Below are 15,410 nucleotides of genomic sequence, written 5' to 3' on the forward strand. Positions count from 1 at the left end.
AAGAAGAAGAAGAAGAAGAAGAAGAAGAAGAAGAAGAAGAAGAAGAAAAGCAAAACCAGTTCTTTCCCTAAAGGGGAAGACAATATGTAAATGACTAAGTGCATATAAGATATGCACAAAGTAGATGCAAGGAAAGCTCAGAGGGGAAGGCACTAAAAGCTGGAGGAACTGGGAAAAGCCTTCTACAGAAAATAGGATTTGAACTGAATCTTGAAAGAAGAAGGGAAATGCAAAAGACAAAGATGAGGAGGGAGGGAATGAAAGGCAGTCTGTACAAAGGTACAGAGATAAGAGATAGAATGACTTGTTCTAGGAACAGTAAGTCAGCCGGTATAGCTGGACTATGGAGTGTGTGGAGAGAGTAAAGTATTAAGAAAACCAGAAAGTTAGGAAGGGAACAATTCATGGAGAGCTTTAAATGCTAAACAGAGACCTCTATGTTTGATCCCAGAGGTAATAGGCTGTCATTGGAGTTTATGGAATAGGGGTAGGGAGGTGACATTGACATGGTCAGATCTATACTTTAGGAAAATCACTTTGACAGCTGAGTAGAGAATGGATTGGAGTAGGGAGAGATGAGCCAGTGAGACCAGTCAGGAGGCCATTGAAATAATCCAAGTGAGAGGTAATGAGAACTAACTAATATGGTGGCCATGAGAGTGGAGAGAAACCTATATGTGTGATGTAGAAGAGATGTTCTGAAAGTAGAAATAATAAAATTTTGCAACTGATTGGACATATTGGTTGAAGGAGAGTGAATGGTTGAAGATAATACTAATGTTGAAGGTATGGGTGAATGGTAAGATGGTAGTGCCCTTGTCAGTAATAGAGAAGTTCTGCCAAAAAACATGATCCCTTCTCTCCTAGTTGCTCCAACCCCCTCCCCACTGAAAAAAAAACCCTTCCTCTTGACCTTGCCATCCCCATATATCCCATGCTTCTCCTAACCTTTAATGCCAAACTTCTGGTAAGAATAGTCTACACTTGCTTTCTTTACTTCTTCCTTATCCCCTTGCTTCTTTAACCCCTTGCAATCTTGTTTTTACCACTCTTCTGTAACCTCCCCTTCAGCTCATTAAATATCAGATCTAAAGCCTGGGGGTGGCTAGGTGGTGCAGTGAATAGAGCACTGGCCCTGGAGTCAGGAGGACCTGAGTTCAAATTTGACCTCAGACACTTAACACAAAATTAGCTGTGTGACCATGGGCAAGTCACTTAAACCCAATTGCCCTACCTTCCCCTCTCCAAAAAGAAAAAAAAATCTAAAGCCTGTTTCCCACTTCTCATCCTTTTGGACATCTCTGCAACATTTGAAACTGTTAACCAGTCACTTCTCTGGGGGATTCTCTCTTTCCCCGTTTTCATGACCCTGCTTTTTCCTGCTTTTACTCCTAGTTGTATGATCTTTCTTTTTTAGTCTTGTTTCATCAGCCTCTTGTTGTCCCCTACATGTAGGTAACTATTCTCTAGATAGGCTCCATAAATATTCTCTCTTCATGATCTCATCAGCTCCTATGGGTTTATTTTTACCCAGATGAGTCCCCAATGTATTTACCCAAGCATCATTCCAGGCACACATCTCCAACTGTCTGCTAAGCAACTTTATGTAAAGATCCTGTCATTACCTCTAACTTAACAGGCTTCACCTGTTAATTCCCCCAACCCCCATCTTTCCAACTTTCCTATTTCTGTAATCACCACCACACTCCCTTTCACCTAGATTTAAGATCTCAGAGTCGTGTTTGACTCTTCTTTCTCCTTCATCTCATATCCAATCAGTCAAGTCTTGGCAACTTTACTTCTGCAACATCACTAGCATCTGTCCCCTCCTCTCCATACCTCTTCTGTTCTTCCATCCTAGTTGAGGTCTTTGTCACCTCTCCCCTGAACAAAAGCCTCTTAATTGTTTTCCTGGCCTCTAGTCTCTCCAAGCCATCTCCCTCATGATCTTCCTAAAGTACACATCTAAGCATGTCACTCCCCTGCTCAAAATTCTTCATAGCTTGCTTTTGCTTCTAGGATGAAATATGAGCCATTTAGCTGGTCAGTTAAAGCCTCCCACAGTCTGCCTCCAGCTCAGCTTTCTGCTTTCATTTATTATGCTTCTCTTTGGCATTGTCTCTTTTTCAGCCAAACTGGAATATCCATCATTCCCTGTACTTCACATGGCATCTTATACTCCCAAATATTCATGCAAGAATTTCCCCAGACTTGAAATTCAGTTCTGTCTCATCTCTGTCTGGCTTTCTTTCTGTCTTAGCTCAGTTCACATAACCTTCCTTGATTCTCTCAGCTGAAAGGGATGTCTACATCATCAAATTTTCCTAAAGCACTTTTCCTTCTCACCCCTAGTTTCCTTCTACCTCTTGAACAGCTCCTTTCTTGTCTTGGTTGCCTCCTTTTCCTCTTTCTACTACATCCATAATTGTAGACGTCCTCCCAAGGCTTTATCCTCAGCCCTCTCTTCTTCTCTCTCTACACACTTTCCTTTGGTGATCACATGGCTTCAATGATCACTTCTCTGCAGATGAGCAACATATACCTGTAGCCCCGATTCCTCCCCATGTTCCAGTCTCATATCTCCATTTGCTTGTTGCAGATATTTATTTGGATGGCCCATGGTCAACTCAGAATGATTTCATCAAATATTTCATCTTACCCCTTCCCTGAGCCTGGCAGACTCTTTCCAAATTCCATTATTTTGTTCATGTTACTATCATGTTCCCAGTTACCTAGACATAAAATCTCTGAGTTGTCTTTGACTTTTCCCCCTTCCTCACCCCACCTATCCAGTCCCAATGCCAAGCACAAACAATTGTATCTTCATAATATTTCTCCCGTTCATCCTTTCTTCTCTGCTCACACAGCCATCACCTTAGTTTCAGCCCTCCCCATCTCTTTCCTGGACGATTGCAATAGTCTCCTGGGCCTGTTCCCTCTCTAACCCATTTTTCACACACTACCACAGTAATCTTCCTAATACAAAATTCTGATCATGTCACTTTCTGGCTTAAATTAATGAAATGTGAATTTCTCATCCTCATATCCAAGACTCTTTACAATTTGACCTCCAATCTACTTTTTCAGCTGCGTGTTCTATATACTCCCCTTCATGTGCTTTATTATTTTCTCAGTTATCACCTTCTCTGTTTCCATGTGTTCAAGTAGGTGATAATTCTCTTTCTTTAGGTTTCTCTTCCGCATGATGTCTCTCCTGAGTTATCCAGCTAGAATGTCTCTTCCCTCCTAGAATCTTTCTGGTCATTCCATTTGACTTTGTGCACTTACATATTCTGATTTGTACTATGGGCATTTGTATACATGTCTTATCTTCCTAATAGAGTAGACTATAAGCTCCTTGAGGCAAGAGCTATGTATGTCTTTCATATTTCCAGTACCAAGAAAAGAGCATGAAATATAGTAGGTACTTAATAAATAATGACATGAATATGACAGAATAAATTAATGGTATGACCATGGTAAAGAGTTGGTGCCCTGGAATAGAAAAATTGGGTGAGTGGATCAATGATTTAATCCAGGGCAGATGAACTGAATGGATAGGTAAGTCAATATATTAACCCAATACAGATGAACAGACCACGGGGCTGATCCTAGGTGAGGAAGGGAGAGGCATATTATCTATTCTTAACATGGACTGAGTGAGAGCCTAACAGTGAGATATGACACGCCCAGGGACTTTTGCCTCTCTCACCCTTCTTGACCCTTTTCTGATATATGAGCAGGGGCATGCTGGTAAATGTGTAACAACCAGTCCCCCCCAAATGTATACATGATGACACACTTTTAAATGTAATCTATATTATTAACATTTTATTCATCACTTCATTAAATCTAATTAACGTTTTATCCATCATTTTATTAAATCTAGACAGTAAAAAAAACCCAATAAAATAAACTCTGATTTGTAGCATTTGCTGATTTCTGAGTTGTGAACGCTCACAATAAAAATGTAATAATTAGTTCTCATTAGCCTATATAAGCTGACTCTAGCACACCCCTATGTGAGGGTAAAACCCTCAACCTTTACTCTTAATTCAAGCTGACTCAAGCAAAACTAGTCAAAGGTCTTTTACAATGGTCTAACAGTTGACCCTATTCTTACCTCCTACTGCCAAAACAGCCCAAGGAGAACCCCAAACACCATTGGCCTTATGACTGTCATCAGACAAGCACTCTCACCAATGTAGGTTAGGAACCCCTGACCCCAAATACTCTAGCCAGCTTTTTCTGACATCTTTCATTGACCATTGCTCCCTCTGGTCAGGCCACTCTATCTGATCATTACTCCATATGGTGAGAACACCCAATACCATACACTCACAGCTATGCTGTCTGGCAAGGCAACTCGGACACCCTGAATGTGCTATCACCCTCTGGTCTGGCCGTCCTAACATTCTGAATTGACATAACATCCTGAAACCCTGCACTGACCATTATGAGTCAGACCAGTTAGTCAGTCAAGAAGCATTTATTAAGCACTTACTACTGTGTTAAGTGCTGGGGATACAAATAAAGACAGAAACAGTCCCTGCCCTCAAGGAGTTTATATTCTAACTAGAGAGAATATGTAAATAACCAGATACACATAGCATATCTACAAAATAAATGGAAGGCATTCTGACACAATCAGTGTGAAATTAACCTGATGCTTCATAGTTGGTACAAAGTTTATACCAACCACAGATTCTCTGGTCATATGCTCTGATACCTGTGTTGGCCTCCATCCCCTACCCTTCAGAATGCCACAGAGCTCCTAGAAAGTGGCTGTGAACTCTTCATAGTTATGTCCATTCTCTTGCCCATCTACTCAGTGTTGTGGCCTCAGTTACTTAGGACCCAAAAGAGCTCTGATGGCAGAGACTCTGAGGTTGAGTCATTTGACTCTGAGGTATCATTTCTCTCTAGGTTTAAGCTTCCCCTTGGGGTTTGGATTGTAATGATCTCTAAGGTTACTTACAACTGGGCTGTCTCAAGAACTCTTGAGTATTTGACCTAGGGCAGGGGTTCTTAACCAGGGGGAAGGGGTGTCCATGGATAGATTTCAGGGGGTCTTTGGACTTGGATGAGAAAAAATTATATCTTTATTTTTCACTAACTTCTAACTGAACTTTAGAATTTCCTTCAATTACTTAAAAAAATATTCTTTTGGGAATGGATCTATGGGTTTCACCAGACTGCCAGAGGGTCCATGATATTATGAAAAAGGTTAAGAAGCCCAACCTAGGGCCTCAAGGATAATGCCCATGGCCTCAACAGAACATAGCAATATCAAACACAGCTCCCCCATCTCTCCCTCAGTCATCCTTTCTCCTCTCTACCCTCGAGCAATTTGTCTATACCTTCTTCCCCTACCTCCATCACTCCCTATCTGTGTATAAGTCAAATTTCCCCCAGAAATCAACCAATTAGCAAATATTTCATGTGCCAGGAACTGTTCTAATTACCAAATGCAGTAGAACATAAGATCCTTGAGGGTAGAGAATGTTTGACTTTTGTCTTCGTATCTCCAGGGGCTCTGATGTTTCATCATTGCATGGACGTTACCCTAGATTCTCAAAGTCTATCAAAAAAATGTAAATTTCCTTCCTAGCTGATAAGGCTTCAAATATGGTCCCAGAAACAGATGATATCTGTTGCCTGAGGGCTAACCTAGTTAAGGATGGAGAGGTTCGTCCCTAGTAGACTGGCTATTTGGTGACAGATTCTTTGGTTCTGACAACCCATGATATGAAGAAAAATTTAAAATGGCCCTTAGTCCTATGTGGTTCCCTACTGTTTTTTTAGTGAGGTGGTGATCATAAAATCTTTAGACTGTCTATAAATATTAACTTTACTATTAGCACTTGAAATGTAGAATATTTGCCCAATGGCTAATGAATTGTCATGGTAGAAAAACTGATCCATGGGGCGGCTAGATGGCACAGTGAATAGAGCACTGGCCCTGGAGTCAGAAGGACCTGAGTTAAAATCCAGCCTCAGACACTTGACACACTTACTAGCCATGTGATGATTTTGGGCAAGTCACTTAACCCCAATTGAAAAAAAAAAAAAAAAAAAAAAAGAAAGAAAGAAAGAAAGGAAAGAAAAGAAAAACTGATCCACATCAATATTGATATTCTCATGATTAACAAAACCAGAAGACAAAAGAAGCTGAAGCAAAATGGAAGGATAAGTGACAAGTTCTCTTTGGAAAGGCACACAAAGGAACTGTAGGAATTATTTACATAGTGACCTTAGGCATCAAGAAACATTTCATGGGATACTTGGTCACCAATTGCCAATATCTGTTGCAGAGCATGAAGAGATGGAGAAATTCTCTGAAGTGCTTAACAAGATCTTCCAAACAAAGCCAACAAATAATTTAATATTTGATGACTTCAATGTAAAGGTGGGCTCAGGGAAGGATGGCAGACAGCAGTTTGGATAATACAGCTCAAGTTTGTGAGTGGAAAAGAGTTATTGATATCTTAGAAGTCTTCAATATCATGGATACTTGCTTCCATAAAAACAGAAGGTACTTGACATGAGGATTATCAAGCAGCATCTCACATGTATGAAATGAATTATACTTTAACTGATAGGAAACAATTGATTACTGATGTGGGAATTATATCAAACCTGGCTGCCTGTGTGCAATTAAAACATCACCATCAAATTAGAAGTATAAAGATGAGAAGACACACCTTCAACCTGCCCCATTCAAAATGCCATTGATGCTGAGAAATGGAATATGGGGAAAAACAAAACTTTGTGTTATTATTGTTGTTCCTGTTGTCGGGGGTTTCGGTCGTGTCTGACTCTGTGACCCCATTTGGGGGTTTCTCGGCAAGGATACTTGACTGGTTTGCCATTCCTTCTCCAGCCCATTTTACAGATGAGCAAATGAAGCAAAGAGGGTAAAGTGATTTGACCAAAGTCACACAGCTAGTGTTTGAGACTGGATTTGAACTCATGAAAATAAGATGTCCTGATTCCAAGCCCAGTGTTCTGTCCACTCAACCACTTAGCTGCCCCAAAACAAACAAATAGTTACCTTCATTGTTATATTCCCTGAAAAATTTTATTGATGTAAAGTAGCTTTTATAATGAGGAGGCCAAAAGAATATAGAGACCACTTAGCTAGCAAACACTTGATGTCTTTGACAAGTAAAAATACATGTCAGCCAATGGTGGCAATGGTCCAGAACAGGGGCATCAGACTCAAATACAGATAGAGACTATTTACCCAGACATAAGGATTCCTCTAGTTGCATACTGACTTAGTTTTAAAATGTAATGTTATCTATGTTCTATTGTATTTTTATTTATTTTGTTAAATATTTCTCAATTACACTTTAATCCAGTTTGGGCTACACTTGGGAGTACTGCAAGCAGGGCCATTTGTCTGATGTCACTGGGGTAGAATACAAACTAAATTGTAAAAAACCATAAAGGGGGGAAGATGAATGACGCATGGTAGCACATCACAAAACAGCATAAACAAGATTACAACAAGATGGCACAAAGCCCAGCTAAACCTATATCATTCCAAGAGCTTTTACAAATGAAAGTGGGAGGAAAAAAAGTAGAATGAAATAGGGAAAAAAATTGTCACTGTTCATTATTAAGGAAAGGGGAGAAATGACACTTGGAACCTAATGTTTCTATCTCAGATGTGCTATTCAAAGTTGAAATGACACTCAAGAAAATGAATTTAAGATGAATTTCTGGACCAGACCAAATACACAAAGAGGAACCCAAGGAATTCTAGAGACACAATCTTAGAAGTAATAAATGATCATCTTATAAAATATCTCAGGGAACCATGTGCTATTTTCTTATGGTCCCTGCTATTGGGAAAGCTGAGACTGGTGTTTAAACTTGGGAGTTCTGAGCTGCGGTAAGGTTAAAGCTGATCAGGTATCTTCAGAGTCTAACACTAATATGGCGAGTCTCTAGGAGGGCATGGAAGGGTCACAAGGCTACCTGAAGAGGAATAAACCAGCCTAGGGCAGATAGGGTCAAAGCCTCTGAGCCTATCAGCAGGGAGATTGGGCTGGTGAATAGTATCAACATTTCCAGTTTGAGTGAATAAGGAAATTTTTGTCTCAAAAAAAATCTTAGGGAGAGGAAAAATGCTGGAAGAATGGAAAAAAATACTAAAAGGTGACTGTGAGAACATCAATAACTACTGACCCACATACTGACTTTCTCATCTTTTGAAATCATTATGAGGACATCTACACATATATCAAGAGAATCCTTGATGACAGTGTTCGATGAAATCTTTGCTAAAAATGCAAATGCCTTCTCCCAGCAGATTTTATCTTTACAATCCACATCAAACTAAAAACTGTAAAGAAAACAAGATCCTGCTGTGTTTGTTTTGTGTTGATTACTAAAAAGCGACAACAACACATTTAGCTTGATAGAGCAAAAAAAAAAAGTAATCTTAAGAGCTTTTCTCCTTAAGATTACACAAGATTATTTGAGAAACGTAACCACAGAAATAAATCTGTTTGATAACTGGAGCTTGGATTACTAATTTCAAGGAAGGCCTAAAATGGGAAATCTGTGCATGTCAAAGGTGTTTAACAGTGTCATGGAGGAAGTCCTAGATAAAGGGATTTCTTAGAAATGGTGAAGGCTTCCACATACTTTTGTTTGAAGATGGCATTTGGCCAATTGCTTCAGGCTCTCGAACATTACAGTTTTTTCAATGAGATCCATGATTATTTAAAAGAGTCAGCTTAATAATCCATAGGGCAAAAACAATATTAATAATAACTAGCATTTATATAATATTTCAAGGCCTCAACTCTTAGCTACCATTTTTTAAAGATGCATACTGCAGAAAAAGTTGCCAGATGAACTTGAAATATCTCATCAGAATCTGTTAAGGAGTATTTGAAAATGTACATCTTTATTTTTTCTTTTTTATTAAGAAGCTGTCAACTTGAACATTGTCGTCATAACTAATGATGTGTTCTCTTTGTTCAAGGCTCTTATCCCTCCTCCTCTTCCTCTTTTTCCTCCTTCTCTTTTTCCTTTCTTCTTCCTTCCTCTCCTTCCTTCTTTCTTCTTCTTCATTCCCCTCCTTCTTCCTTCCTTCTTCTTCCTTCTTCCTTTTTCTTTTTCTCCTTTTCCTCCTCCTCCTCCTCCTCCTCCAATATTATCTCCTTTGATCCTTATAACAACACTGGGATATGGGTATTATCTCCACTTTACAGTTGAGCAGATGGAATTTAAAGTCATTTCCCCAGTATCACATGTCAAGTAAGTTTCTGAGACTGAATTTGAAATCAGGTCTTTCCTAACTTCCTAACCAGGACTCTGTCCATTGTATTGCCTAGCTGCCCAAAACAAATGTATGGTAGGAACAAGTAGGTTGCAGCATGTTTCCAATGATGACCTATGTGCAAGAAGTAGAATGGAGAGGGTCTAAGAGGGGAAAGAGTGGCATGATTTGGTGATCAGGAAAAGGGATGGGTCAAACCCAGGGTGAGAGCAGGTGGACATCTTTAGCACCACACTGGTACCTGTGAAAGGTCAGAACACCTAGTCCAGAGGAAGGGGTCCAGCCTGTTAAGGTTTTCTTTATCTGGGAAAAATAGACAAGAACTGGACAGAAGGAGAAGGCATGGATGTATTGTGATTGGTATTCAGGGAGTGAACGCCCATATCAGGGAGATCACAGAATCACTGAAGTACTGAAGCAATATCAGTGCTTAGTTCAGTGCCTGGAATACAGAAAGTACCTAATAAATGCTTATTGAATTGAATGCTTTCAGGAGCTCAGGTTCACAATCATGATCACATTCATGATTAGGTTCTCTGATGTCACCATCATAAGTTAAGTCCCCAAACAAAGTGATTTCCTTTTAGTAGTCTATAACAAGTCTGTCTTATACGAGCTGATCTAAACCCTCCAAGACTGCTTATATTCAGTCTATATGTTCTCTCTGGATAATTATCTCTATGTATTGACTGTCTATTTGGCCATGCTAAGTGAGTGTGAACCAAAACAGTGAGAGATAGATCTGTAGTCACCTGACTGCCACTTAGCATCAGTGTGACTTTGGACAAGTCACTTAACTTAATTACGTCTCAGTTTTCCTATCTGTAAAATGAGAGGGTCGGACTCAAAAGACCTCTAATGTCTCTTCCACTTCTAAAACTATGACCTATGGCCCTAATCAGGATTTATAGTCACAGACTGTCTATACATGATACTGGGCCAGAGTCTAAAGACAAGTAACTGATATCTCTCTTGGTTGAGCTTTTCCAGTTTTATAAGAAAGAGACCAGAATTTCTATAACCTATCACTCAGTGAAAAGGGATTTTCTGAGTGTCTACTGTGTACCCAGACTTCTGCTAGGGAGTGTGGGGGGCCTAGGTGCTGCAAAGGCATCATACTGCCAGACCACATGTGGCTGCAAAATACCAAATGTGACTGAACCAGATTAAAATATAATTGGAAAACCTTTAATGAAACAAAAATATAACATAGATAATGTTAATTTGTGATTTTCTAAGCCATTATGTGACTTGCAGGGATCTGTGTCTATTTGAGTTTGATCCCACTGGTCTTGGGATGTGTGGACATAGTTCTGACCTCAAGAAGTTTTTCACGGGGCTTACTTGTTTTGTTGCAATATCTAAGTGGTGCAATGGATAGATCACTGGGTCTGGAGTCAGAAAGATCTGAGTTCAAATCCAGCCTCAACACTTGCTAGCTGTGTGATGTTGAGCAAGTCATTTAACTTCTGTCTTCCTCAGTTTCCTCAGCTGTAAAATGGGAATGGGGCAGCTAGGAGGAACAGTGGATAAAGTGCTAATTCTGAAGTCAGAAAGACTCATCTCCCCGAGTTCAAATGTGGTCTCAGACACTTAGTAGCTGAGTGACCCTGGGCAAGTCACTTCATCGTGTTTACCTCAGTTTCCTCTTCTGTAAAATGAGCTGGAGAAGGAAATGGCAAACTCCTCCTCCTCTTTTTCCTTCTCCTCCTCCCCCAATGTTATCTCCTTTGATCCTTATAACAACACTGGGATATGGGTACTATTATTATCCCCACTTTACAGTTGAGCAGAGTTTAAAGTCACTTCCCCAGTATCACATATCAAGTAAGTGTCTGAGACTGAATTTGAAATCAGGTCTTTGCCAAGAAAACCCCAAATGGAATAACAGAGTCAGACAAGACTGAACAGCAACGATCCAACCCAGGGTTGTTGTGAAGATACAACTTGTAAAGCACTTAGTACATAGTAGTACCTGGTACATAGTAGGAGCTTAATAAATGCTTTCTCCTCCACCTCTCCCCAAAGTTATCAAGGAGTCTTTTGTTTTATTAGAATCTCTCCACAGAAAGTAGAAACCAAGTGACATAGAGCAGTTATCTCTAGATGTTTTGGAGGGAAGGTAGGGAGGTCTCGTGGAAGGACCTTGGCCTTGGGACACAAAGTCAAATGGGCAGACACACCCCAGAACATCTCAATATACCATGCCAACAGAAACCTCAGGATAGCTCTAGGCCACTTTTGAGAAGCTGCTTCCAGGAGTGAGGATAGGGATGGGCAGAGTCCCACTTGAGATCTCACCGAGGCTGGCCTAAGCCGGCCTCCACTTTTACTGACCCATAGGCAGCTCCTGTGGGAATCACTCAACATTGGGTACAGTCGGACCAGTGGAGGAGTGGGCCATCTGCCAGAGAGCCCAGCCCACTCCCCTGGAGCCGATTCCCATCCCTCAGAATGAGGACATAGGAAAGGAAGATGGGAGATGAAGGAAGAGGGATGAGAGAAGTCATACTGCAGGGATAAAGAAGTGTGCAAAGCCCACAGAACCCTACCCTAGACACAGATGTGCACCAGAGAAAGATGAAACCTAAACAGAACAGTGCAGCAGAAAAAACCATGAATTAGGAGTCAGAGAATCCAGGTATGAGTCCCGATTCTGCCACTTCCTATCCACATGACCATCGGCAAACCAGCTGAACTTCTCAAGGTCTCAGTTTCCTCATCTGTAAAATGGAGGGATGGGACTTGATGGCCTTTAAGGTCCCTTTTAGCCCTAAATCTATGATTCTATGAATACACAGACATTACAATTAAATTCAACAACTAAATAAACATTTATTAAGTTCCTTCTGTGTGCAGAGACCTGTGCTTGATTGGGATGATATTACAAATTGTAGATAAGACACGGTCCCTGCCCTCTGAGGAGTCTATGATAATGATACCGAGACAGATAACTAATTATAATAACAGTTCTGTAAGTAATATTCTTATATAATAACATAATGTATATTGCATCATAATATAATTGATCATGTTAATCATATTACATGATCAATGTCCTAAAGATGAAAATAAGATGCCTTAGGGGGTTTAAAGGGGAAAGAGGTGCCTGGGAAAGTGAAGGAAGACTTCATGGAAGAGGTGGTTTTCTAACTGGTAGGTGGTAGGGAAGATTCAACTCAAATTGTTGAGGGAAGGAGGGAATTTAGGTATTGGAAACCGTATGAGTAAAGACACTGAGGTGAGCATATTTGGGGGACAGTTTGGAGGAATGATTGCAGACCTGAAGATGCAGACATTTCAGACCTGACTAAATGAATATTCTCATCTGGAATAAAAGAACTTGCCAGACCATACATGTGAATCATAGGAAGAAACAGGGAGCCGCATTATCTCAGAAAGTAAAGAATCTCCTGGGAATAAAATTGTCTTGAGGGACAAAAGGGATCAAGGCCATTAGGGTCCCCTTAACCAATGATGACTTCTGACCCCTAATGTGCTGTGAAGGATCATTCTGAGAGCTCCCAGATATCTGCTTGTTCATTCCCCTACCTGTCGAGACTGACTCTTGTCAGAATTGAAGACCCTACCTCATTAACGTCCTGGACGTTGACGGTCTTCTTTGTCTGTGCCACGTGCCCTACGACCCCGATGTCCAGAGGGAAGACAATCTCAGAGTCAGGGGGCACCAGGCAGTCCTCCAGGGTGCTGTCGGGCTGGACATTGAAGAGCCTTGTGGCTAGTTCTGCAACACCATTCCTCTGCCGGTACATGAAAAGGCTGCAACGGTCGGCATGGATGATGGTACAGACCCTCCTCAGGATTTTGAAGACCACCCTCTCCATGTTGATACTTTCTTGCATGTCCTGAACAAGTTCAAAGAGGGCTTCACTCTCTTCCACCTGGCATAGTTCTTTAAAGGTTGAGAAATCCACCAGGCCCCTGCCCTCACAAGCGCCAACCACATTCTCAGGGCTCAGAACCTTTTCAAAGTATTGCTCTGCAAAAGTGGGGTTTTCATTGAGAAACTTCTCCACATCTTCCTGACTGAGGGCCATCGTGGCTCCTCACCGTCGCTGGGTTTACCCAGGAATTGTAAGCCTGGGGCTTCCCCAGAAACCCTCCCACTATGTTCCCTGGATGTTCATGGACCCAAGCAGCACCTTGTCCTAACTGGGGGTGATACAGGGACAACTGCTTTCAGTAAACACTGTAATCAGCAAAGTCTTTCTTAGTGATGATTATGGGGAATCCGTGGGAGGACAGAGCTGCTCAGGAGAACGGATTGGATGACTCATGCTAAACCAGGGAGAGAGCTAATTCAGCCCCCACTCCCTGCCTCTCCCTCAGAACCTAAAAACGCCTATCGGGCTGGTCATAAAAACAAGATTGGGGGGATATGCAATCCAGAGTGTAAAGGATGTTTTGGGAGCCTGTGTTGGTTGGGTTAACCCCCTGCCTTGGACTGATTTCATGGGCATCTAAAGGAAGATACTTACCTCCCAATTAAGCACAGGCCCCTCAAACCTAATCCCCAGGGGGCCAGGTGGTAATCCCAGCTAACAGAATGACCTTTTCCCCTTTCATAACACTTCCACCTGGGAAAACAGCATTGTGGAATTCCCGTTAAAGCCACATATCTTTACTGACCCACACTCTGTGCCTAGCTCCATGCTCAACCCTTTACACTGTGGGGAAGGTAAGAGGAGGAAGGGTTATGGCCTGTGAACTTAGGGGAATTTTATATTTATACACATGGACCAATTATCTTGAGAGAATGGAGGACTAATCAACATATAACTGAGCCATTCTGTGTGTGTGTGTGTGTGAGTGTGAGTGTGTGAAACAGAGCACACAGTGCTATGGGAGACCAGGAAAGAATGGGGGTGACCAGGAAAGACTTCATGGAGGGGGCAGTAAGCTCTGTTGGGATCTGATGGCCTAGAGGTGTGAATGGTCACTATAGGTGGGGGGAAAAGCTTTAGCCAATGTGAAGCTACTCATGGCAGCATTTCCATACACAAGCAAATTGAGTGAATTTCACCCAGCCAATACAGGTTAAGTGAATAAATGCTTATGCTGTCAGGTAGCCCTGGGATACCCAAGTTGCACTTTATAGCTTTGTTACCATCAGAACAGTTACATAAGCATACATCCTTTATTACATAATAACTGTTTGGTACCAATTTCTCTACTTAAGTCCTTCTCCAATGCCTCATCAAGGCACAGAGGTGCCCTAGGGTTACCAACAGCAGCTCCACCAAGTGGGCATAAACTCTGGCAGGTCCCAATGAGCTAGAAAGGATGGATCCAGTGACAGACCATCGATCCCTTGTCCAAGGATCAGCCTAGCTCATTGGAAGTGTGGCCAGCCAGAGATGAATTGGTTTTAGGGCAGCTCCTAGGGACCATTTCCCAAGATGAGAAGAGGTTGGAATCTTCACTGATAGAAGGAGTGACCACTCTGAAGAGGACATAGGTCTTTGTTTTATTTTTATTCTGCATTTAATGAACACCCCCCCCCAAATTTCCATCTACAAAGTAGAACAGAAAGAGATCATAGATAAAACCATGAATTTCTGTTATGTACAGCTTGCTTTTAAAAATGTATAATAAATTCAACATAATTACTTTCAAAGCTGTTCTGCTTGTCTGTGCTTCCTTTCTGAACTTTTCTGTTCTCTTCTGTGCAATTAAAAATGCTTTAATAAGCTTTGATCTTTTATTTCTTCTTTTTCTGGCAACATTATCAATAGCTTTCCCATTCCTCCATAATTCTACCTCCAATCAAAAAAAGAAAAAAAGAAAAAAACAATTCTTGTAATGAATAGAACACAGAGTTTTTGGAGTTCTTGAAGTATAAATGTAATTATGTAATCTCCCAATTTCCCCAGCTGAGAAGGATAAAAAAATAAGAGGATTTTTTAAGGCAAATTCATTTAAAATTAACTTGTTGATATTTTAAACAAAAACACACACTTCCTCCTCCATTTCCACCCCCCACCCCCATCTCCATACCTACACATGTCCCAGTGCTAGGGACAATGAAAGGCCAATTATAGATTCTTTTTTGTGGCTCATTCTATTGGTTATAATTTTTCTTTACAATATG

General features: G+C 41.0%; 1 protein-coding gene across 1 annotated transcript in view; it reads right to left on the minus strand.

Moving 5' to 3' along the window:
- PDE6B (phosphodiesterase 6B) overlaps positions 1–13,356 on the minus strand; it is a 78,456-nt gene extending 65,100 nt beyond the window's left edge. Inside the window, exon 1 of the mRNA XM_069074396.1 lies at positions 12,889–13,356. Within this exon, the coding sequence (XP_068930497.1) occupies positions 12,889–13,356 (468 nt within the window). The remainder of the gene's footprint in view (positions 1–12,888) is intronic.
- Between the last annotated feature and the right edge of the window lie 2,054 nt (positions 13,357–15,410).

This window comes from Petaurus breviceps, unplaced genomic scaffold (assembly GCF_028583685.1).
Source record: "Petaurus breviceps papuanus isolate PSGF00001 unplaced genomic scaffold, PetGlider_PUasm1.0 140, whole genome shotgun sequence".
Classification (NCBI taxonomy): domain Eukaryota; kingdom Metazoa; phylum Chordata; class Mammalia; order Diprotodontia; family Petauridae; genus Petaurus; species Petaurus breviceps.